The sequence below is a fragment of the Mesocricetus auratus genome, unplaced genomic scaffold, assembly GCF_017639785.1.
Source record: "Mesocricetus auratus isolate SY011 unplaced genomic scaffold, BCM_Maur_2.0 Super-Scaffold_100014, whole genome shotgun sequence".
In the NCBI taxonomy this organism is placed as follows: Eukaryota; Metazoa; Chordata; class Mammalia; order Rodentia; family Cricetidae; genus Mesocricetus; species Mesocricetus auratus.
This window is the reverse complement of record NW_024429197.1, coordinates 71,685,106-71,709,774: the sequence shown is the minus strand read 5'-3', so window position 1 is coordinate 71,709,774 and position 24,669 is coordinate 71,685,106. Positions and strand designations below refer to the sequence as shown.

The 24,669-nt window shown below is 41.1% G+C and overlaps 1 protein-coding gene across 1 annotated transcript in view; it reads left to right on the top strand.

The window, feature by feature from the left end:
* Pappa (pappalysin 1) overlaps window positions 1–12,500 on the top strand; it is a 235,547-nt gene extending 223,047 nt beyond the window's left edge. Inside the window, exon 22 of the mRNA XM_021230122.2 lies at window positions 6,581–12,500. Within this exon, the coding sequence (XP_021085781.2) occupies window positions 6,581–6,688 (108 nt within the window). The 3' untranslated portion in view covers window positions 6,689–12,500. The remainder of the gene's footprint in view (window positions 1–6,580) is intronic.
* Window positions 12,501–24,669: the final 12,169 nt, after the last annotated feature.

The window sequence follows — 24,669 nt, the reverse complement described above, 5'->3', positions numbered from 1 at the left end:
ATTAACATGTCACCAGCCACTAACATTTATGACAATCTTTCAATGGGCTTGTGACATGTCAAATCATCCTGAGGTTCTTATAGCAACTGTCAAAATTTGTATCTATCCATACACTCTAGAGCCACAGTTAAGATAGACTCCTCTGAAGCCAAGAGTTGCCAGTCACTTGGCTCAGTGTGATGTCTGTGAACTTCTTCCATTCCTCTTCCTTCAGTTGATGTAGACACCATCTCTTCCCCAAATCCTCCTTGTAAAATGGCTTATGTGTACTCTTTCCATTCTGTCTCCTCTGTCTGTGCACTCTGGTGGGGTAGGACTCCACTTGTTAAGATGTTGGCTTATAATTCCTGTTGGAGCCACAAGCCTCCAATACAGAGCAACTCTCCATGATGGTTGCTCTCATGTTTTTTTCTTTTCCATAATAAAACCATAATTTCAATAAGTTAATTTAATGAGTTCATTCTAAGTAAACAGGTGTTAGGACTGTGTGGCAAGAAAGGAAATTTCCTTAATATATTCAAAGTGCTGAGGCCTGTGACTCTAGTTATTTTCATGTTTTAGGTGGCTGTTGTAAGAAGAAAGAGTCTAGGAAACTGGGCTACACTATAGAGTAATTTTCTTGAAAAATACAGACAGGCCAGACTTGTCCTTGGTTCCTATGTCTTGATATTTAGATGTCTGAGGACATATGTTGGGGTTCTTAGGTGATGTTGTTAACCAGTGGGAACTGCAAGGCTTAGAAGGATAGGTGACACAGAGATTAAGAAGAGGCTATTTCAGAAATACATCTTTGCACACCATGGCACACCCACATGAAGACAATACCTGAAGGATGGCCATATTTGTTTGCTAAGTCTGGAGGGTATAAAGTGCATCTCTTTTGTTCATGAGTGCATTCCAAATCTCGATGCACCTCACTATTTCTTGTCCCAAAGTAGGTGTTCAGTACCCACAAAGTACAATGAGTGAACTAATGATGATCATTGCTATGGGAGAGATACTGTGATAAGCCCTGTGTAACAACTGGCTGGGCCCAATCCTACTAAGATTATTATGAAGATAAATATTTAGACACTTAGAGTAACTGTTGGTGATAATATAGCAAATGAGGAGTGTTAACAAAGTTTCCTAGAATAGGCTGCATAGCAGGTGAGACATAATGCATCCATAGGCTTCAGGTGGAGATTTAAGAAAGGAGCAGACACAGGGGGAATGGAAGGCAGACTGTCTTTAGCAGAGGGCACAGACTATTTCAGAACCCAGACACCAGTTAGGGTATGGGTGAAGGAAGTCACATCTCCCTTTATAGAGCCAGATCAGAGCACAGAGGAAGCAGAAAGAAATATAGAGGGATATGGCTTTTTTAACTTAAGCCAGTATGTCTGATCATTCTCCAAAGATAATAGGAAACCCAGAAAGTATTGCAAGCATGGCACCAGCCTAGAGGAGCCAAGAATGCTCCTTAGAAGGAAAGGTACATATGCCAAATTTAAAGGATTAGTAGCTGAAAACAAGCACCCGTCTAAGCAGAGCAGCCCAACTCTTTCATGTCTGATGATCACAGATATTAAAGGTTCCCTGGCCCCCTCCTGTTCAAGGCTGGCCCTGATTTTTATGTGGATCAGACATGGAAAAGACTTTTCAGTTATTTCCTATGGGGGAATTCAATCCTTCTGTCTCAAGGAGTTATCTTCATTGGTACTATTATGAATACCATCGTCTCCACCATCTTCACCATGTTACTATCAATGTTGGTATTGTCATGACCACCATCACATCATCATGACCAGCACCATCATGACCATTATCACCATCATTTAATGAACACATATTTGTGGCATGTGCTGTGCTAAATGTTTTTTCCTGCATTTCGTACTTTGTATAAAGAACTCTCCTGATATGATTCTTATTATATGTCCATTTTACTGAAAAATAAATTGAAGGCCAGAAAAGGAAGTGATTTGCTTGAGAGTATACATTAGTCAATAACAGGGCAAGAACTCAAACCCAAGTTCCCTTTCTATCTCTATGAGCAGATTTCCTTACTGAACCTATGTACATCATTCATCAACACAAATACTTTATTTCCACTTGAACATTCTCCTCTATCCATTGATCATTGCACTATCTACCCCTCTCCCAAGAAACATTATTTTTATATGAGTCTTGTCTTCTTCTGCTTGCCTTGTTAACTACTTTTATGTACACTGTACAGTCCCTGAGATTTGGGGAGATGCAGTGACTCCCCATAGCATAGGGGTGACGGAACCAAAGCTTTCAGATTGTCAACACAGCTTACCTCTTGTTTTCTCAACACACACACACACACACACACACACACACACACACACACACACACACAGAGAGAGAGAGAGAGAGAGAGAGAGAACATAGTCTATTACCAACCCATTGAGTATGAGTCAGAATCCCGTCCTTGTCTGTTTTCCAGCCCTAGACAAGAGCTACAGTCAGATCATTGTGGTACTCTTGCCCAGGCTGCATTCCTGAGTCATTCACACCCATACATGAATGGGTTAGCATGGACAGTTCACCCAGATGGAGAAAACCCAGGCCTGAGCACCATCCTCTAGCCAGGAGGAAAAGGGAGAGAATCCTACTTTGAGTCATTGATGCAGTCTTATTAGCAGGGCTTGGCATGAGACAACATAGTTATGTGGTTACTGGGAATCTTGGAATATGATCTGGTCACCATGGTGTGTGGCAGATTTCTGTGGGAGGCCACCTGGAAGAGAAGCTGGATAAGGATTCAGAGACTGGTAATCAGGCTCATGGCTTTACTGTATCATACTGTGATTCTTATCCCTATGCCTAGATATTTTTTCTTCTGCATTGAGATGAATCTGACTCCTACTCTTCTTGCTTTTGGGGGTGCCTAGGGGTGGCACTGAGAAATGATAAACACAGATGCATATCCCTGGCCACATGCCAGCTAGTGACTCACTTCTTTGCATCTTAGTTTCCTCTAAGGTATAAGTCAGGGATAGTAAGAATAGCTACCTTATTAGGGTTGCTGGGAAGCATTGAATGAGACAATGGAGGTTGCCATTAAGCTCAGGGATCAGTTCATCATAAGAGGCAAAGATCTCAGAGCTGGTTTGTAGAGGAGCTTTTTTTTTTTACTCTACCAGAACATTGTACAGACTTTATGAAGGGCCCTGTCTCTCACATGAAGCCTACAACTAACTTCCAAACTTGCCTAGAATGCATAAGGCCCCAGACTTAAGACAACACACACACACACCCCATAGTATCTAACTTTTGTTTGGACAGGGTTCTCCTTTCCCATTTTCCCACACTGATAAATATTTTCCGTCATACTGGATGTTAGATCAGTCTTTAGATTGATGCTTACTATGTAGATTGGGAAACTGAAGTCCAAAGAACAGAAGTGGTTCATGGAAAATTATAAGACAGTGGTCCCGAGTCTGGGTCTCCATGGCTTGTACTGCGTCTCTGCGGTACACTCATGTGCTCATCCAAGATGAGTCGCTCTGGGATATCATTCCCCAAAGAGTCAGTTCAACAGTAACCCTTCTCCTTCCCAGGCTGAGCAGACGCATGAGGGAAAAGCATTTCTGTGCAGGAAGCGTGTGAAAATAATACTCTGTGACATCTTAAGACCAGAGAGAAAGGTGGTGTGGTCTTGAGATGAGACATGCGGAAGACCAGTGAGCACAGAGGGACCTGATGAATAAAGGGTTAAAGTGGGAACACATCAGTAGTATTTGAAAAGCCAGCCTCTGAGTGAGTTCAGCACCGAGGATGAAGGAGGAAAGAGGCAAGGGAAGCCTGGGGATCATGCAGTGCCCAGAGGTGTCAGGTCTTAAACCCATGGTGGAGAGCTGGAATTTTCTTCTAAGACACAGAACTTGTTACGTACTTGTCTGCGCAGGACACTGGCGTGAAGCTGCCCCAGTGAAACATAGATCTCAGTGGGAAAGAGCTGCAGAGAAAGTCTAAAGAAGACACTAAGGGCAGCTGGAATGTTTTAAGCACAGATGATGAGCAAGGCTGGGAGAAGGGACAAGGTGAGGGATGAATGAGTGAAGGATAGAGTCTGCAGGTGGGAGGAAGGTGACAAGAGGCTGAGAAGATGCTGAATGTGTTAAGAGGAAAGCCTGACGTGGCCTGTTTGATTGTCATTGAGCAAACCCTACAGGTTGGGCCATGTTTTAGGGACTCTGTGTGTTTCCTCTTGTTTGATCTTCACAGCCATATGTAGTATTGTTGCTCTTTGAATCTCTGTTTTGTACATGTTGAAACTATAGGCCATCCCATCGCAGAGAAGGAATTTCTTCAAACTCCTCAGTGAGCATGAAACAAGGAGGTGCAGTCCAGGTCTTTGGGCTGCCAGCATGGAACTCTCCACGTTTAGTCAGCTATTGGAGTTTCTCTTTGGTCTATGCTCAGTCTCTCCAACTGGAACAGGCAGTTTCTCTCTGTGTCTTTTCTAGTTGGAATATCTGTGTTCCTCCTGAAGATGAAGAGGCTATGGGAAAAAAGTCTAAGGAAGAATATTGTAGATTCTAGACAGAAGGTTTTAAAATGCTTTTTTTTTTGGTTCTGTTTTTTGTTTTTGTTTTTGTTTTTTGCCACAAACAAGTCCTTAGAAGAATGGTTCTCACCCTTCTTAGCACCGTGATCCTTTAATACAGTTCCTCATGTTGTGGTGACCCCCAACCATGAAATTATTTTCCTTGCTACTTCATAACTGCAATTTTGCTCCTGTTCTGAATCGTAATATAAATATCTGATATGCAGGGTATCTGATATGAAACCTCTGTAAAGGCTGAGTCAACCTCCAAAGGGGTTGTGACCCCCCGTCCCCCCTCCCCCAGTTGAGAACTACTGCCTTAGAGGCTAGAACATAAATGTCCTGAAGAAAGGAGAGCAAGTGTAATGTGAAAAGCAGGGGCTCACTGGAAGAGGATTGATGCTGACTGGCCCAGCGCCAAGTAAGGCACCTGGTAATTGAAAGGTGCAACAAAGCGATGTCTTAGGCATGGGTGTGGGGCATGGCAGGGGGCATAAGGAGCAACTCATTATTTCTGTTGCTTAGACACTAAGAAAACAATAAGGAACAAGACTGTGACCCTATCGTTATCTCAGTATCAAGGAATTGATGGGAGGGAGATGTATTATTGTGTGTGCAATCAATGTACATGAGTAAATGCCTATATAATTGATCACGTGGTTGATCAAGCACTGTCCTGGGTATTTTTCATGAGCAATTCCATTTGTCCTTCATCACAGTGTCAGGAAACATAAGGATGTACTTCTATTGTTCCTACTTAATGAATGAGTTTGAGAAGACTACAGGTCTTGCCACATGTTCAAGGTCATGTCTGAGACAGGCAAGAGAGGGGGGCCAAGGTTCAATACTTCAACTTAAATTATTGCAAATATTTCAGGATTGAGAGAGGTTAATAGTATGGAGGTGAAGAAAAGAGAAAGGAGAGAGGTGAGAGGGGGAGAGGGAGAGAGGGGGAGAGGGAGAGGGAGAGAGAGAGAAAGAGAGAGAATTAGCTTAAAATACATAAGAACAAGGAAGAGAACGATGCTCTCAGAGACAATGTGAGCAATTGGAGACCCTGCCTAGGCAGGAGGCGAATGAGGTCATTAAACCCATCTGCGCAGATGGGGGACCCTCTGGGGAAAGTTCTAAGCAAATGTCATGATGCAATACGGTGAAATCAACTTGCGTTAGTTCAGGCTGGGACTCCAGCAGGGATTTCACTGCAATCTTGGGAAAGATGGATCGTGTGCCGGATGGGGAAGACACTTGCTCTGTTGGGCTTTTCCCACCACTTTCTAGAAAGGTCAGCCAGCCCAAGATCACAGAACACATGACAGGATGTACTGGGAGTGGGACTTTGGCCTCCCACTTTTTCTTATGCTAAAGTCTCTTTGCAAGAAAGGTTCTTCCCAACAAATTTAATTCAAAACTTTTGTATAAAATGCTCCTTACTTGGGAACTCGGGCCCCACAGAGGTCATGCAAGCTTGTTTTATGCATTCTTTTTGTTTAACTTTCGCCTCCCAAAACCATAAATATCAGTATATTCAAAGAACTAGGTTTCTTTAAAAGATATGTTCACATATTTTAGATATTGCATTGCAGAATTACATTACTAAACTGTAATCGTAATGATATTTTTACCCATGTTGCTCAGCCCATGTAGCTAACTCAGTTGTTTCCAAGGCACAAAGAGAACTAGCTTGTTTTACTTTAAGTATCTGATGGATCACTTACTTTCAGCAGAATCTTCCTTTCTTGGTTTTAATTTTATCATTGATAAAAGGGCTGTTGGTATAGAGTTGTAAAAGGGAATCAGAATTTTCTCATCTGAAAAGTGTATTGCCTTACCTGCAGCAAGTACCTCTCCAAATGCAACATATAATATTGATCCTGGTTAATGTTAATGTAGTACTTTCAAAAAGCAGAACCATGATGTGACCTTGAATCATCTGTTTTTCAAATCTAGTGACTGTCCCCTTGCTCTTTATCACCACACTGAATACCAGACCAAACTCATCCATTCAAGTTTCTCCCTCTGCAGGTCACTCCCTTTCCTATGTCCTGTGACCTACAAGACGACTGCGCCTGTCGGGATCCTAATGCTCAAGAGCACAGCCGGAAAGACCTTCGGGGGTACAGCCATGGCTAAGGAAAGATGGAGCTGTCCAAGATTTCCCAACGCCAGGACCCGCATCCCTCTGGTATTGATTTCACAGTCTGCTGCTCAATGAAATGGCCTCTCCACACCAGGGATCCTTAGCACCCAACCGGTCTGCCTTTAATTTCACCCAGGAAGGACCAACTGTGGGGCAATGAACTGAATCTCACCATGTTGAATGACAGAATGGAATTTTATCCTGCAGTCCAAGATGGATTGCATACACAGCATGTAGTCCCAGAGCCTCTGAAAATTCTAACCATTTGTCACATGGCCACAGCACAAAACAATAACAACAAAATCATGTTTTGTATCAAGGAGTGCTCATATCTGTGGTCAATACACATGCATGCATACACACCCATACACACATCTGTGTGAGGGCAGTTTTAGAAAGTAAGCAGAAAACAACTGAAAAAAAACAAAACAAAGCAAAAAAACAAAACAAAACACCTCAATCTGTACTTTCCCAAGCTATAGAAACTAAAACCAAGTACTGAGAAACAAATATAGCTCAGAATGTGAGGCACATAAAATGTAGTGCATGCATCATTATGTAGTGTTTTGGGACCAGAAGTGAAATGGTTTGTACTGTCAATCTTCTAGGGATCTAGGACCCAAGAATAGGGAAATATTCCAAGGTGTGCAAAGATCCCCACATTTTCCATTGCTATGGGGATTTTGCCCCCATACAAGGGTGCAAGGATTAGCTGGAAATGCTTTAGGACTGCAGAGTCAAGGTATCCTATCAGCTCCTGGCTTCAGGCTTGAGGTCTTCATATCCCTTCCGGATCCCACCCGTTCTCCAGATCTTACCTTGGGACCACATTTGCTGCTACTCTTACTGCTGCTCTGTCTGATACATTGAGTGCTCTTCGATGGTAGTACTAGGTTAGAACAAACTCCATATAATCAAGTAGACTGCCTTAAAAGTGATTCATATTATTCCAGAGTTCCCCACTTCTTAGCCCGTCTTCAAGAGAAAAACCTTAATGGGCTTAAGTCCTTCAGGAGTAGACTTCTCACTCTGGAAAAGAGTTGAGGGATGTCAGATGCTCGAGCCCTTCCTGAGAGTTCAGAATGTTTAAGCCAGTGTTAGATTTTCTAATCGAGCGGAACAGTGTTAAACTTGGGAAATGCTGGAACCACCCAGAGACTGTTGGAATGGAATGCGTTATTGTCCTTATCTCAATTTTCCCAGCTCTCTAGGCTAGAGCAAGCTTTGGTCTTGAGACTCCTACTATTTCTCTAAGCAGATTCAGTTCTAAAACATCATGGATATGGGCAATGTATGTGGTATTCTAGGGAAACAGAGGAACACTGGGAAGCCCTGGAGATCCAGACTCAGCACCTAATAGAGTCATCAGATTTTCCATATAATTTTCCAGATGTTAAGACATCTTTCCACATTCATTGTTGGGCACCACTCCTTCCCCTCTCATATTTAGTCTTTAAATATTAAGAGGAAATGAGTCAACTGTACATGGAAGCCAGCAATATATTCAGGGCTTCTCTCTCTCTCTCTCTCTCTCTCTCTCTCTCTCTCTCTCTCTCTCTCTCTCTCTCTCTCTCTCACACACACACACACACACCTCTTTTCAGTTACCTATACATACCCTCTGAATTGATATGGGAAGATATTAACACAGGATGAGGTGTATAGAGTAGATAACTTCGGCGTAATCTGTAAAATATGGGGCCGGGAAGCAAAGAGATGGGAGCATTTAAATGAATTGTATAGCTTAAAGATGACAGTGCATCCATTGACCACAAGTCTAGTGGGAATAACTACTAAAAGCAAAGTCTTGGACAGAATGCAAAATGCCAGCTCATGCACAACCATCCTGCATCTAAGGCATTAATTACTAATCTATCAAACTCCCTTTTCTACTAGGACCAAAAGTAACTTCACAAAATGTGCTTTCATATTATGACCAATAGCTTTTTCCTACTGATCAAGAGCACTTGAAAAGGTGTCTATTGACCATCAGTGGTCTGTAATATCCAGAAATGTACCAAGGTGCTTTTCTCACAGATGACCACAAATAAGGATACAGTACTGTGATTATGTAGCTTGCCTCTAAAGTTGGCATCTAGAATGGAGAAGTGGCCACTTATGTGATGGCTAAGTACTTTAGCTCCTCCAAAAGCATATCACATTCATATATAGGGCACTTCCTCATGTAATTACTAGACCAAACTTTAACAAAATTTAAGAATAATTATTTGGGAGTTGGCCTGATTATGTTTAACTCTCCAGGGTCCTCAAACCTCTTGCAACCCTTTAGTCAGCTAGAAAAAAGAAGCTAAATAGAGGTGACAGGAACAGCCCTCCAAACAACTCAATATGCCCATAAGTAGTACAGAGACTCCCCAGAGTCCCAAAGAGGACATTATTAATAGTAGGGTCATAGAAACTGAAGAAAGACAGTAAGAATTTCCCTTACTCCATCCAACTGCCTTCTCTCTCCCTGTCAACTGCTGTGTACTCTCTAGCTGAGCAAAAGTTTCTGGAGGCTGGCTCCTAGTTTAAGATTCACAGACTGAGGTGGGCCTTTCCAGGCAGAATCCCATACAATTTCCTCCTTGCTGCCAATCAAAACTGCCATGAACAAATTCATATTTGCTGAGCCTATCAGAAAAAAAAAGGCTACACAATTGATAGCCTGCCTCATGCCTACAAGGGATGTGTAATTCATAGGATCTTCTCAGACTTTGGTGCAGGATAGTCAGCTGTATTTTCTCAATGCACTGATTCCCAGTTTCATTTTCTTCCTGAGAATAAACTCCTTGTCACATCCCCTCAGTCATCTGTTTCAGACAATGGAGTAATCAGGAGGAGGCGGTTCCAAGTGCTGTTGGACATCCACAGCCTAGGGACCCTAAAGCACTTGGGAGTTCTGCAGCTGAAGAAGCATCAGTCTGTTAGCAAGGAGGCAAAGATGAGGTGGACAGCTCTCTAGGCCCCATCTGGGAAACTGCTCCAAGATAACTCACTGTCTGCCCGGAGGACTTGCATTGCCCCTACTTTTTGTGCCAACAACCTCGTAAGGGAAGTTGGGGTGGGAAGTCGGACAGTCCCTGGGAAGTCAGTGTGGGTAGGTGAAGTGGGGTGGAAAGGAAAGGCGAGATTAATGGTCTTAAATAGCAGGCTTTTGGGAAAGGAGGGAATCAGCTGCTGCTCTTGGCCTCAACACACTGGGTCACTGCCGAGACCATTCTCTGTCTCGTTCCCACTTTGGCCAATGCTTATATGCTATTTGTTGAAAATAATTTTTTAGGACAGATTTCGGCTACCTCCCTTCCAGGTTTGATTTCACTCGGCTGTAACTGTCAATTTGTTAAAGGTTTTACCTGTGTGATTTTTTTAAAGAAATAAATAGAAAAAGAAATGAAAGAAAGGAAAGAGAGGAACAGGAAAGGAAGGAAACCATAGTCATGTGAACAGTTTCAGAGTGTGTATGTGCGTGTGCATGTGTGCGTGTGTATGCGTGTGTGTGTGTGTGTGATTTTTTTCTGGAACTACTTCAAGTGAGAAAATAAATAGAAATTGATGGTGACAAAGCTGTAAAGATAAAAATTAGTAGAAGACAATATGAATACAAGGGACTAAAATGCATGATTAAAACCTAAGATTATGAACCCTATGTTTATGCTTCTTCAAGGAGACTTTTTATTCTACAGATTGAGTATGTAGCGATGACATAGAGATTTCTCTAGAAGATGAGTGGGGTTTTTATGGCGCTATCTGATATTTTCTGTACATTGTGGTAGGTCCAGGAAATAAGGTGTTTTTTCCCTTGAGTTGTTTTTAGTGGGGAATTTTGTTCTTTTGTGTGTGTGTGTGTGTGTGTGTGTGTGTGTGTGTGTGTGTGTGTGTGTGTGTGTGACTGTCCATAGTAGAAGGGACTGAGGAGGATTTGATACTGGTTTTTTAACCAAATGTTAAGGGGATAAACTGTGTCTTTGTCCTTTTTACTCTACAAGATATTTGTATTTGCCAGTATGGCCCTGAGCTCCCTGAAGACTACACTCAGAACCACCATGCACAGCTCAGTTCCTAAGAACTGAGACAGGTGATACCCAATGCATTTGGAGAAAGAAAACTAGTCAAGTAAATAACTAAATAGAAAATGAGTTTTGTAAAATCCTTTTTTGTAATTTATTCAAGTTTTGCCAAATTCCTAGCTCTCATTTCCTTTGTAAGAGCAATGTAATAATAATCAAGATAGAAGTTTATGTGTCTGGCAGAAAGCTCCAGAATGCATGACTCCAGGCATCAGTACAGTCAGTGACCTTGAACAAGTCATCAAATCACCTCCACGTTTGCCTCAGTTTCTCTAGCTGAAAAATGGGGATACTGCTACTTACCTACCTCACAGTGGGAGGACAGAGGATTACGGGGCTCTGAGGTTTTTTAACAGACTGTGCAATCTGCTACAGACACCATCTGATGCCAAGTTCACAGGTTATTTTTCAAGCATGTACAGGCCCATTGCCCTTTTCAGAGATAGGGAGTGCTTGATTGACATTCAAGGCACAAGACTGGAATGCCTGGATTCTAGTCCATCTTAAGTGAGTGTACTGGGGAATAGTTCACTGTTTAGAGAATTTCAAGTTTCCCCTCTGTATTCTGGCCTTCACCAAATCAATGATTTGATCAATATCCAAAGACTTCCTCCAGTGTAAAAGTCAGGCTACTGTCATCTAGTTAAGATCTGGGGGGCATTACCTACATACAGAGTAAGAGGGTCTGACATCTCCTCTCCAGCAGACAGCTCACTTATCATACTCAGTTTCCATATTACATGTTTCATTAGTATAAGTGATAACATTCTGAGTGCAAGTTGGACTTCTGAAACTTCATACCAGCAGTCAGTGAGGAGAACTATGAACAATTATTGAGTTGCTTTCTTGGGTCTCTATAATCAATAACTTGTCTGCAGATACCTATCTATATAATGATATTATATATAAATAAAAATTACATATATATGCACATGTATATATAGCTGTACATATATGTGTGTATATATATACTTAAATGTAATATTTACAAAACTGTGATCTCGTCTAGAGAAAAATGTATTCATATTACAAACTGCTCTTCCATATATATGTATCATATTATACCTTTTTATTATTGTCATAATTATTGAGGGTATTTCTGATTATTACTATGTTAAAATCTGTCTGGCATCTTCTGGAAGCAACTAAAACATATGACTCTTCATTGAAGTGCTTAGAGTCTGTTCTCATGAATTCTATTGGTCTACTGTAAAAAGAAAAAAACAACCACAAAGAAACAAAAAATGAAAAAAAGGAAGAAAGAAAGAGAGAGTGAAAAGAAAGATAAAAGCAAAGTAAACACCAAAAACTCAATAGAACTCTAACCTTCATCCTGTACCTCATGCGCAGAAATGTGCTGCTCTTGTCTTGGGTTTTGTTTTTCCTGTTTATGTGTTTTTATGGATCTAAGTTAAGTCTTTCAGCGATATATAAAATGTAAATAGTTAACTTTATTTATTAAGAATGTCATCTTTTTAATTTATATTTACACGATGGTTCATCTAATTTATTTTTTCTATACAGTTTTAAATACTCAGACATATTTTGCTGTTCATGGTATTTTTATCTTCTTCTTGTGGATTTGTGTTTCCATACTGTTCTCTCTGGTCTCAGTTAAGGTTGGATCTGACACACATACACAAAAATAATGTCAAAGACAAATATTTTGCCACTGTTGATTACTGTACCTTAAAGTTCTATATTATGAAAATATATAATAGCTTGTCTGCTTCAACACGTTGTTGTGTGGTTTTTGTCTTTTGTAGATTCTTACAGAATGGCTGTGTGTGTGTGTGTGTATATGCTTGCACACACACATACATACACATACACTGTAACATGATAGAGAATATGTGAGTTTATAAGTAAAAAAACCAATAAAAACCATGAAATTGAATTTGATATATACAAATCTTCTACATGAGTCCTGAAAAATATTTATATTTTGTACATTCAAAACCTGGCAAACATTATTTATACATTGTAAGAAATTTCCACTCTGTATAACTAAAGTTTATATCTCTTGTCATTTTGCATTGCTTTTTGGACTCTATCTTCAACAATACACCCTAAGAATATTTTTTATTTAAAAAACAGTCCCCACCAAAATGGGAAAAAAAAAAGAATCACATCATGTCTTCTGGGTGTAACCTGGTCATTGCAATCTTGAGCTCACTACAGATGCTGGTGTTACACAAACCTGTGAGAAACTGGATCCTTCAACATTCCATCCAGGGTCAAGGATGGTGGGGTGAGTGCGGGGCTCACTGTGATGCTTCTCTCCTTAAGGAGCCACAGACAGGTCTTGGTTGCAGGTGAAGAGAGTGTTATTTCCTTTAGTCATTGGCAAGGTTTCCATGTTCCAGTAAATAACCCTCTTCTCAAGCTCGTACAAGCAAACCTAATTAGGTAAGTGTGGGTCAGAAATAACAAAGTGAGAGGACTAGCTTAGAAAAAGGGTGTCCTCAGAGGCAGACGGGGGACTAGAGGATGAGGGCTGAATTTGATCACAATACAATGTGTGTGTATAAAATTTCAAAGCGATGTTACGTTAAAGCAACAAATTAAGTAAGAAAAGAATGAATCCTTAGTCGTCTAGTCCATCATGGGATCTGATAGCTGAGATGGAATATCGCTGCTTTCTATCTATGTGGCCGTTTTACTCTTCCTCAGTTACCAGTTAGCCAGTAGCTAGGCAGTCTTAGGAAGTTATTATATTGTTTAAAAGCTGTGTCTTACTATCTGTGTAATGAAAATAAAATATCAACCTCATAAGGTTCTTTTGGGTTTGTTTTGTTTTTTGAGTCAGGGTTTCTCTGTGTGGCCCTTGCTGTCCTGAAGCTCACTGGGTGTACCAGGCTGGCCTCGAACTGAAGGAGATCCCCTTGCCTCTGCCTCTGGAGTGCTGGGATTAAAGGTGTGTGCCATCACTACCCGGCCCCTCAAAAAAAACACAAGTAACATTGGCTCTTTTCATGTTGAGACCAAAGGTTCTTATGACAAGCATTAATTAACATACCAGTTTTACTGTTGAACTTATTCGTTTGTGTTGTTTATTTCCTTATTTATTATTATTATTATTATTATTATTATTATTATTATTATTATGTGATACAGGTTTTCTGTGTGTAGCTTTGTAGCCTGTCCTGGAATTCTATCTGTATATCAGGCTGACCTCACACTCACTGACACCCCCTGCCTCTGGTTTTCAAGTGCTGGGATTAAAGGCATGTACTACCACTACTGGTCTGAATGAGTAAGAGCCATGTACCTTACACATATGATACTCGTATAGGTATCTCTATGAAAGTGACACTTTCAACTGAGCTGTTGGCTGGCAGTAGGACCAGGAGGCATTTCAAAGTACATGTCTGTGTGCTGATGCTGAAGTTCTTGAGTTTTGTACAAAAGGACTGTTTTGGGGGACAGAGTATAAGATCAAGATAACGGATGTCAGGACTACCCATAATGTATTTTTGAAAACATTAAAACACAATATACTGAGAACCAGGAGGGAAGCCTCTAACCAAGCAACAAAAAACATTGCTAAATACTTCCCTACCCCATAACTAGGTTTTGTTTGTTTGTTTGTTTGTTTTTGAGACAGGATTTCTCTGTGTAGCCCTAGCTGTCCTGCTCTATAGGACAGGTTGGTCTGGAACTCAGAGATGTTACTGCCTCTGCTGGATTTAAAGGTGTGTGCTACCATGTCTGGCTCCATAACTAGTTTTTAATGATAAGATGCCTGCAGCATGTTTTCTGCTTTGTAGTTATATTCAGTTCACTATGAAAATAAAAGTTCCATGACTAATGTACTGAGTGACAGCAATAATAACTATGGAGAAATGCACAGCTTTTCTGAGGTTCTACAGAGGAATCCTCCATCCTCTGAGTAAAGGCTTTAAACACCACAAGAAGAAGGTTTAAGTTGAAATTCAGTGTTGCTGTGGAGGGAACAAAATTCAGGGACAATCTGCCCTGTTACTTTGAGCAAGCCCCCTTGTCTTTGCAAAGACAGAAGGCACTGGTAATGAGATCTCCCAGGTGCCGTAATACAGCAATGAGATCAGCAGGCGCATCCCTCATCCTATGAAATACTTTAAAAATAAAGCACACGTGCTCTCAAGGAACTCCAAAGGAATAGGGTATTCAGTGTTTGAAAGGGTAATGGTGGTACAAGTAGAGAAGACAACAGTTGTGAACGGGGAGGAAGCCCCCATCAGCAGCAGGGGAAAAGCAGTCATTAGAGGAATTAAGAGTGGATACATAGGTATACCTGATAAAACACTGGGTAGTCCAGGAAAAGCCATGACGGCTACTTATGTGAAAATGACACAGGACTTTTGAAAAACTTTTCCTGCTTGTTAAACGATGTGATCAGATAAAGTTATCTTTGGAGTCTTGAACATTCTACAATTCAGAAAAATAGAGAAAGTGAGATTAGGTGATCAAGATTTGGAAAATCAAGAACTATCCTTCTGGGTGTATGACTCATAACAGAGAGTGCCAACTCCCACATGGAAAGCCCTGGGTTTGTTCTCCGCATTGCATAAAACAGTGCACGATGGTACATGCCTAGTTTTCAAGTATGAGGGAGGTAGAGGCAGGAGGATTAGAAGTTCAGTGCTATTCTCAGATATATAGTGAATTTCAGGCCAGGTTGGAACATATAAGTTGTTTTTATTTAAATTAGAAACAACATATAAGATCTTGTTTCAAAACAAAACCAAAACAAAATAAATACCTAAAGAAATGGAGTTAATGATCTCACAAAAGGAGTATCATGATGAGGTCTCAATAGGGCGAAAGCTTTGGGGAAGGTCTCAGAGGGGATCCGGATCACAGCTGTAAACACATTGTGTTATCCTGAAGAATACTCTCCCTCTTAGCTCTTTTCAGCTCTCCCATCCAAACTGGGATGCCCTAGGACAACAATGAGCATTAGTGAAACGTCTAGCAAGTACAGCAGGTACTTGGGAAATTAATGCTGCTTGCCTGATTCTCTACATTCTAAGTCTCTCCACCCGCATCTCTGACTCTTGCATTAGGAAGGACACTGCAGCAGAAAGGGAGGCAGAGGTAGGAGAGGAGGCTCATCTCAGGTCCCTGGGGTTTACATGGAGAAAACTTACATCACTTTCATATCACCAAGACAGATGTTCTGCAAGTCATGAAGCTTGTTTCCGTCTGTCTGAAAGTAGACAAATTTTGACTGCAAGCCCAAGGTATTGAATGGGTCCAGAGTGAAGACAAATTTGAAAAATTAAAATCAGCACAAATCCCATGGTTCTTGGAATATGCTTTAAGTGGTAACAAGAAAAGCAAGCGTGGAGGAGGCATGTATTTCTTTAACATGAGGAAAAGGCTCAGTGTTTTCTTTTAATTCTAACAAAACACTGTGATTACAGGAATCACAAGACCCAGTCTTGCAGATTAGAGAAACTGAGGCTCAGAGTTATACTGATTCTTTTTAAAAACATCAAATAGCCCCCCCAAACCAAATCCTAACAGTCTTGAGATTAATACATTATAAGCCACACCTTTTCTTGTCATATTTTAAGTTTGTTTAAGGCAGAGGTCTAAGTTGATATTCAAATACCCCAGCGATGGAAGCTACTTAAATTTATAGCAGCAGAAATGTATGGACAGCCCTCATAATACAGGGTTAAAATGGATTCATGGGAATCATCTAGGCTTTACCATCTAACTTTAGAGATTAGCACCTAGCTCACTGATATACAACATGTTTGTGTATGTGAGAGTGTTCTAACTAGGAGAAGCCAACCCAGTGGGCAGTGATAAATGATACAGGCAGAGATAGCAGTGTGAATAAAACTTAAAAGAGTGAAATAGGGTGTGGCTGTGCAAAAAGTAGCAAGCATTCAGCTCCCCAGACCCTCGAGTGAGAAATGGGACTAAGGGACCATGCGCGGTAAGAGAGTTTTAGAGGTGATGCAGAGTGGTACACAGAGACCAAATTGCTAAGTGTGTTTTTCTTTGAGTTTTGTCAGAGGTCCACAGTCAACACAAGGTTTGAAGTACATGGAACTTATCTGGGTAGTGATCTTACTATCAACATTGTTGGGACAGAACCTTCCATCTTAGAAGCTTGCTAAGACATGTGATGTTCTAAAGGGAGGGGAGACATTTCATCCTTCAGGGAAGTTCCTTAAGTTCAGGAAATGCACAACTCAAATATTCCAGGAAGTCCCAGATACTTACCAGAGACACTAGGTCTCCCTCCTTAAGAATAGATAGACAAGAAAGAGGGCTGCGAGACAATCTCAGACAAGATGAACTGCCGAAAAGAAGCTTAGACAAATTGGGGCACCCAGAAGGGTACTCTCCAACAGGTTAAACACCCTCTAAGTTGTACAGTATGCTCCAGATTTTCAGCTCCCATGAGCCACTGTCATGCCAGGGTAGATTTTGGTGGTGCAGCTGTCTTTGAGTCATTTCTGCTCTGGTAAGTAACTCCTGACCCACATTCCAGTAAGTACCCCCAATAAAATTCATTGGCTCACCAAATGAACTTTGGTGGCATTTTTACTTTCATCTATATTCAGTTCCCTATTAAGGGTGAGTAGACAGTTGCTTACATCTCTGTGGGAATAGCGTCACACAACAGTTGCCTGCAGAGGAATGTGTAGAAAAAATCAAAATGGGATTGAAACAAAAAAAAGTATTTCATGGTACTAAAGTATATTTTACCCCTAGGGAAAGTCACTGAGAAGGTAGAATGGAAAGCTGAGGGTACTTGCCCATTCCCCACCAAGAGCTCGTAGTCAAGAATTTCCCTGAGAATTAACCAAGCACATCTGCCTTTCATGCTAATAGGCACTGTGGGAGCATGCCAACAGGAAAGGCTCTCAGAAAAAGTAAGATGGATCACTGAAAGTCAGACCAGTATACCTTATAGTGGCAAGGACTATAGGCACAGATTTGTTGAGATCTGCTACACCTAGAGCATAGCTGAAAACTGTTCCATGGGCCATAGGTAAACATGGAGAGTTTTAGGGAAATAAATATCTTAAACAAAAGCCAGTCGGTATATAAGACCCTTTGTGTTGAACAAAGGCTACTGGGAAAATCCAGGACTCACAGGGAGCAAACAACAAGGTAGAGTGGTGCCACATTTGAGAAATAACATAGTGACATTGGGTGGTAATGGGAGAACAAAACGGAACAATGACTAAAAATGGGGTCAAGAGAGTTACTAGAAGTAGTAATGAATTTGATGGATTTAACTAAAGTACATACTTAGAACATACAACCAGATGTTGCAGGGTGTTTAAGGAGCAAATAATAGCTGGAAAAGTTAGGGTATCCAGGTATGTGTGGTGGTTTGAAAGAAAATGGCATTTGAAAGAAATGGTTTGAAAGAAAGAAAGTTAGGAGGTTTGGCTTCGTTGGAGTAGACGTGGCCCTGTTTGAGTCACTGTGGCCGTGGAATTTGAGGTATCCTTTGCTCAAGCTGTGCCCAGTGTGGGAGAGATAGCTCACTTCCTGTTGCTTCTGAATCAAGATGTAGGTAGAACTCTCAGCTCCTTCTCCAGCACCATGTCTGCCTGCATGCTGTCATGTCCTCACAAGGAGCCCAATTAAATGTTTTCCTTTATAAGAGTTGCCATTGTCATGGTGTCTCTTCACAGCAATGGAAATTGCTGTTAAATTGCCAGCAATTCAGTTTTCAAAGAAAGGAGAATGACAAGCAAGGGAGAGTGAGGTTATACAGATCTGGATGATTGCACGGGTTCTTTTAGTGTATTGAATCCACATAAAACTTCCTTAGCATTCCCCTATATCAAACTCTTAAAACAGTAACCACCTTTTCCTCTATGGGTCACAACGTTCTTGAATTCCATTGAAGATCAAACCCTCCAAAAGTTGGAGGGCCTAAGACATTCTTATCAGAGGTCTCTGATCTCTTTCTGCCTGGAAAGTCTCTGACCTTAGCATGTATTCAAACATACTAGAAGTTCTAGGCTTCACTCATGACTTGCTTAACTGATTCTGATGTAGTGCCCATGAATGTACATACAAAACAGAAAAACTGTCCATGTGATATGATTGTTGCTCATAGATAAGAGGGGGGCCACAGTAAGAAAACCACAGATGCCAGTATCTCCATCAGTCCAAAAATGGCTTATCTATTACATTACAGGAGAAAGTAGAGACTCCTTCATGATTAAATTAACATGGCTCCTGCCCTTGGGAAATTTTATTTCTATTGGTAAAGATATTGAAGTGACCACATTTGAATTCCAGTATCAAAAACCAAGCCTTGGAAAAACTCAGTCGCCTTTGTGGTAACAACGTGATGCTCATGTGGAAATTCCATTATGCCCAGCAGACGAAGATGGACAAAGGGAGTGTTTTAGGCAGAGGGAGTCACCTGGACAAAGGCTATAGACAGAGCAACACAGAAATTCGTGGAAAGAACTACCAAGTTGTTAGATAATTAATGTATTGTCTATATGTGAGTAATTGCAGAGATATGATCAGAAGATCCTGGAGGTTTCTTAAGGAGACAGCATGTGAGCTAAGCCTTGAAGAATTCCTATATTACCATTTCTTCTTCCTGAAAATTACTGAGGAAGCATAGCAGAGATGTTCTTTGACAAGAGGTATTCTAGGAGAAGAGTATTCCTCAAGGATAGTTGCAGAGGTTTGTCTTGTCTTATACAGAAAGTAATATCCTTATACTATGAAGAATCCATTCCTTTTCTGAACTAAACCATGTTAAGGTGCCATAGAACATGATGTGCAGGAAGGAGGTGACTAGATACCCCATTATCTCCAATCCATGACACACTTCTATCCTCCCCCCCCCTTAGTTTTCCCCTCTCTCTGCTCCCCATCCCTCTCTCTTTCCCTCTCCCACTCCCTCTTTTTCTTCTCTCATCAACTTCAGCACACACACCTTGGAAACAAAATTTCCAAGAACCAATTACAAACCACTTTAAAAGCAGCCAAAGCCAGAATTTGGTTTCCACACATTCAGCACGCTGTCCAAGACCATGAATGCGAAACTGATCATTTTTTTAACAGAATGGATTCTTCCTATTGATATTTTTAAAAGATTTCCCACAGAGCTCCCTGCCAACCGTTTCCATCTCAAGCACCTGCACACACCTGCAAGGCTCCAGTTGCTGCTACCTCATTCACTGTGAATTTAGGTTATCGTCTGAGCCTGAGGTTTGCAAATACGATCCCCCCCCCCCAGGAATACTGTTCTGTAACGTCTGAGCTCACTTATCAACCATTCTTTATAGATTCTACCCAACTCACTAGGCTTATTTTTTTTTTGTTTTTACTAACCTCCCTCTAAGCCCTCCGTAGTCTTTTGCAAGATAACTTTCTTTAGTTACTGTCACATACTATCTTCCCATAGTCTGACCTTTAGATTCATGTTGTTATTTTTCCTAGAAAAACCACACTTAATGCTATCTGGTCAGTTTGCTCTCCTTCACTTCCATTGGCTCATTCATTTGGTATACAGGTAAAACCCAGGGGATGGCACAATCATTACTAGCTTCATTTTACAGATGGAAAAAAATGATGTGAGGAATTTAAGATAATTTTCTCAATGTCATATGGCTGCTAAAGTGAAATCTGGATTTCAACCAAGAAATTTGATTCCGGTTGTCACTAGCCACACCAGGCTTGAGAATTAATCAGTTTGAAAGCATGGTAGTCTAACCTGAGAGGAGTAAGAAGTCCTCAAGGTGTTTCAAAGAACTTGTGCAGAGAAAGAAAACACACAGTCTCATTAGCAGTGTGCATGCATGACACATATGGAAATAACAATATCTATACTCCATACAAGCTGAACTCCTTTAAATTCTCTATTCTCTTTGTTACTGTCAAGACTCCATACATGTCTAGAAACACACACACACACACACACACACACACACACACACACACACACACGAATCGCTTTTAGGGAAGAGTTTAGATATTAGGATGTTGTGTGTTCAGCTTCAAAGTTTGGGTTAATAGTGTCTGTCTGACCTCAGGACCCTATGTTTCCACCTTCCACAGCATTTAATGGGCTGTCGGAGGTCATCTCATTGACCTCTAAGGACTGTGAGCAATAAAGTAAAGCTACTGCTGCTATACATAGTATCTAACAGGTGCTTAACAGATACCTAAGGAAAAAGGAAGACATCCCAGTCAAACAACAGCACATCAGTAGCATCCAACATGCTGTAGCAGGCATTAGCAAACTTTACTCTGCATACTTTCATATAAAATAAAAACACCAAAAGGAAAAACAGAATTTTATAGGACCACAATCTTGTGTTCATTATTTCATACTCTGTATATGGCTACCTTAATAATTCAGAGATAAGTAGTGATGCCAGAAATCGTATGGCCCACAAAATCTAAAACACAGCATGATCTTGTTATGAAAAATGTCTGATCTCTGCCATATAAGACAGTGCACATATTTTAGACATGATCCTGATTTCATGTCCAGACATCTCTGATAGGTACTCTGCCTATGGCAAGACCCATTTCAAGTATGTTAGAGTACTGGCAAAGTCAGGAAATCTTTGACATTCCTTTGCTTGCCAGCCCCAGTAGAAGAGTATGCCACAGCTTCCAACACTCTGTTACACAGACCACTATTACTATGTTAGATACAACAAAATAAACATAGGATCATTTATGGGCCTTTCTCATCTAGACTATGAACTACAAAGCACAAGGATGATCCTTTCGCTTAACAAATGTTATTTTTAAGAGCCCAGTGTACATCCCGGATAGTTTAGGAAGCCAGAAATAGAATGATCTCTGAGACAATGGCACGTGCAACTAAGGCCATACTGGGTACACTTTCATCTTTATATACACAATGTTATTAACAAATGACTCCTCTCCTCTCCTCACCTTCAACAGGAAGAAGGCAGGCAGGAAATGAAGGCTAAATACACAGATTCGAAGGAGACATGTAGCTCAGTGGTGGTCAACTATATCAGCATGAGTGAGGCTCTGGACTCCGTCAGCAGCACCCCGAAAAAAAAGATAGATAAGTAGAATTTGGAAACCAACTGTCTCATTTTAAAGTCTGATTTCCCCAGTGACTCTCTGGTTTTGACCAAATTTCCATACCTTTGCGTGACTCATCATACCAGTGTGTGAACTGGAGCTAAGCAAGTCCACTATGAGGAAACACTACGTAGATGAAGTGAGCGGCTGGTAGGAAGTGCTGAGACTATTGTCCAGCCTGTAAAGACTACTTAGCCGTTGCTGGCTGCCGTGGTTTTCATTGTCGATGTTGATGCTGTCACTATGTACTAAAGGACCCTGACAGCTTCAGGGTCTTGCTGATCAAATGGACACAATGCTACCTGCTCCTCTGCAAGGAACCTTATTAGAGACACCAGTGAAGAAGACTGACTGGTAAACTGCTCTCCAGATATTAGCCATGCTAATGACATCTCCCAGATGTGCATGACAAGTCATCACCAACCATCTGCAGGGAGCAAACATCTGGAAGCTTGCATGCCACCATCTCAGCCTCTGTTGCCCTTGCTGCTCACAGCCATCCTCCCACCAAGGCACCCCGCCAGGGCCAAGGTTGCAGTGAGAAGAATAACATTCTTGTGTTCCCCTTCCAGTGTGGAAATTCCATCTCTTGGCAGTTTCCATCATGTCAGAGTTGCACTGAGGGTCCATTAAAGCTTCTGTGGAAAAAGAGGAAGGTGTGGGGGAAGGGAGGGCATGGGAATCCCTTTTACTAGGGTTTTTACTAGCACCCAGATGAAATCTTTCCATCCAGTCACCAAAGTACTTATTGGGTCATGACTACTGCTAGAAGGTGATTTTTTAAAATTAGACCAACAGCAAAAGAACGCCTCATTGAGGCAAAGCACACATCTACTGTGACTTTTTTCCAGGCCTTCCCCCCGCCCTGTTTGCTTTCCCAAACACAGCAGTGCCTGGTTTAGTTCTCAAAGCAGTTCTGCGTATAAGGCTGAGTCTGCTTTGTAGGGAGTCCCTGAAGTAAGTCAATTCAGTTCAAAACACACTGATTTAGTATTAGCTTTCTGCCAGGCACCATGCTGTCACTGAAGGCATGGAGGTGACTGGAGCATTGAACTAACTGTCACTGGAGACTATACAGACTTAGGGAGACATGTCACAGAGCCTAGAACTTTCTAGACAAATTCCATGTTTGGAATAACATGGAAGCAAGTCTGTGTGCTTGAGGATCTTACAGGAAGAGTAGATGCCACAATTAGTTGTTGCCTAAGCTCAATACAGAACCCAGAATGGGGTTATTTCTCCATAAGAATACTAGCTTGAATGGTAAGTCCTGCCTCTGAGGGTATAAAGAAGGCTTGCAAAGAAAAGATGGAGAGTAGTTTAATATATGGGGCAGGATCCATAGGCAGAAAGAGGAAGCAACAGAACATGGTCCACAAAAAGCTACCTATATGTGTTTGGCTTTGAGTTAGGTTATTTTACAACGGGTAGTAGAGGAAGGTCATTTATAAATACCTTCTACAGCCATGTTGCCAATTGCAGATACAAGGATTGTAACTGACATTAGTGTTTCTGTAGCATTTTGTTAAGAATATGTTTGTGCATACATACATATATATTAAGCAAACGTTATGTGTTCTTTCCTCTATTTTGTATCATGCAATACAACTTTAAGTGAGATCTTATAAATGATTAAGCATTGTAAATTTATGTTGTATTTAAGTTATGAGATAGTAAAAGACTCAGCATTCCTCAAGGGGCTTTGCCACCTATTTTAAAAAATACAATGTCTTTGTAGCTGAATGTAGTTACATCATGTTAGGCAGAATTATAACTTAGTTATTGTTCTCATTTGTAAATCAAGCATGATACAAGGAAATGTGATTGTGTGTAAGGGTGATTAGGGGTGGAACTGTGATAGCAAATCTTGGTAGTTATTTCACCTTGCCTGCCTAAGGCACCTGATTGGTGTAATGAAAACATAATGGTCAACAGCTAGTCAGGAGTGGGATAGGTGGGTCTGGCAGGCAGAGAGAATAAGTAGGAGAAGAAATCTAGGCTTGAGAGAAAGAAGAGAGAAGAAAGAGAGAGCAAGGGAGAAAAAGTGGGCTGGGCCCTGGCTTCTCACCCAGGCAGCTGCCAGTCACACAGGAGAAGCAGGAAAATAGGACATACATAATACATACATACATACATACATACATGCATACATATATAAAGAAAGAAAGAGAGAGACACAGAGAGAGAGAGAGACAGAGAGACAGAGAGGGAGGGAGAGAAAGGGAGAAAGAAAGAAAGAAAGAAAGGAGAGACAGAGAGAGACAGACAGACAGAGAGAGGGAGAGAGAGAGAGAGAGAGAGAGGGAGGGAAGGAGGGACGGAGGGACAGAGGGAGGAAGGAAGGAAGGTTAAAATACCCCAAGGCAAAAGTAGACAAAGAAAAACAGAATAAAATAAGAGCTAAGCTAAGACTGAGCTCTCATAACTAATAAGTGTCCTTGTCATGATTTGGGAGTTGGTTGGTGACCCAAAAGAAAACACGTGGTACACATGTGTGTAGTCAGCTTTGTGGTCAGACTATCTTTGGATTGCCAGCTGGCAAATTATGACCTTGAGACTTAATATTAATTATGAAATCTTAACCACAAGCTTAGGCTTATTCCACTAGCTCTTATAACTTAAACTAACCTGCTTTTATTAATCTATCTTATGTCACATGGCTTAGTTACCTCCACTCTGTACTCCATGTCCTACCTCTCCAGTGTCTCCCTCCTGCCTCCTGCCTCTCTTCTTCTCAGAGTTCTCTCTCTCTCTTTCTCTCTCTCTCTCTCTCTCTCTCTCTCTCTCTCTCTCTCTCTCTCTCTCTCTCTCTCTCTGGAAAACCCGTCTATTCTATCCTGCCTAGC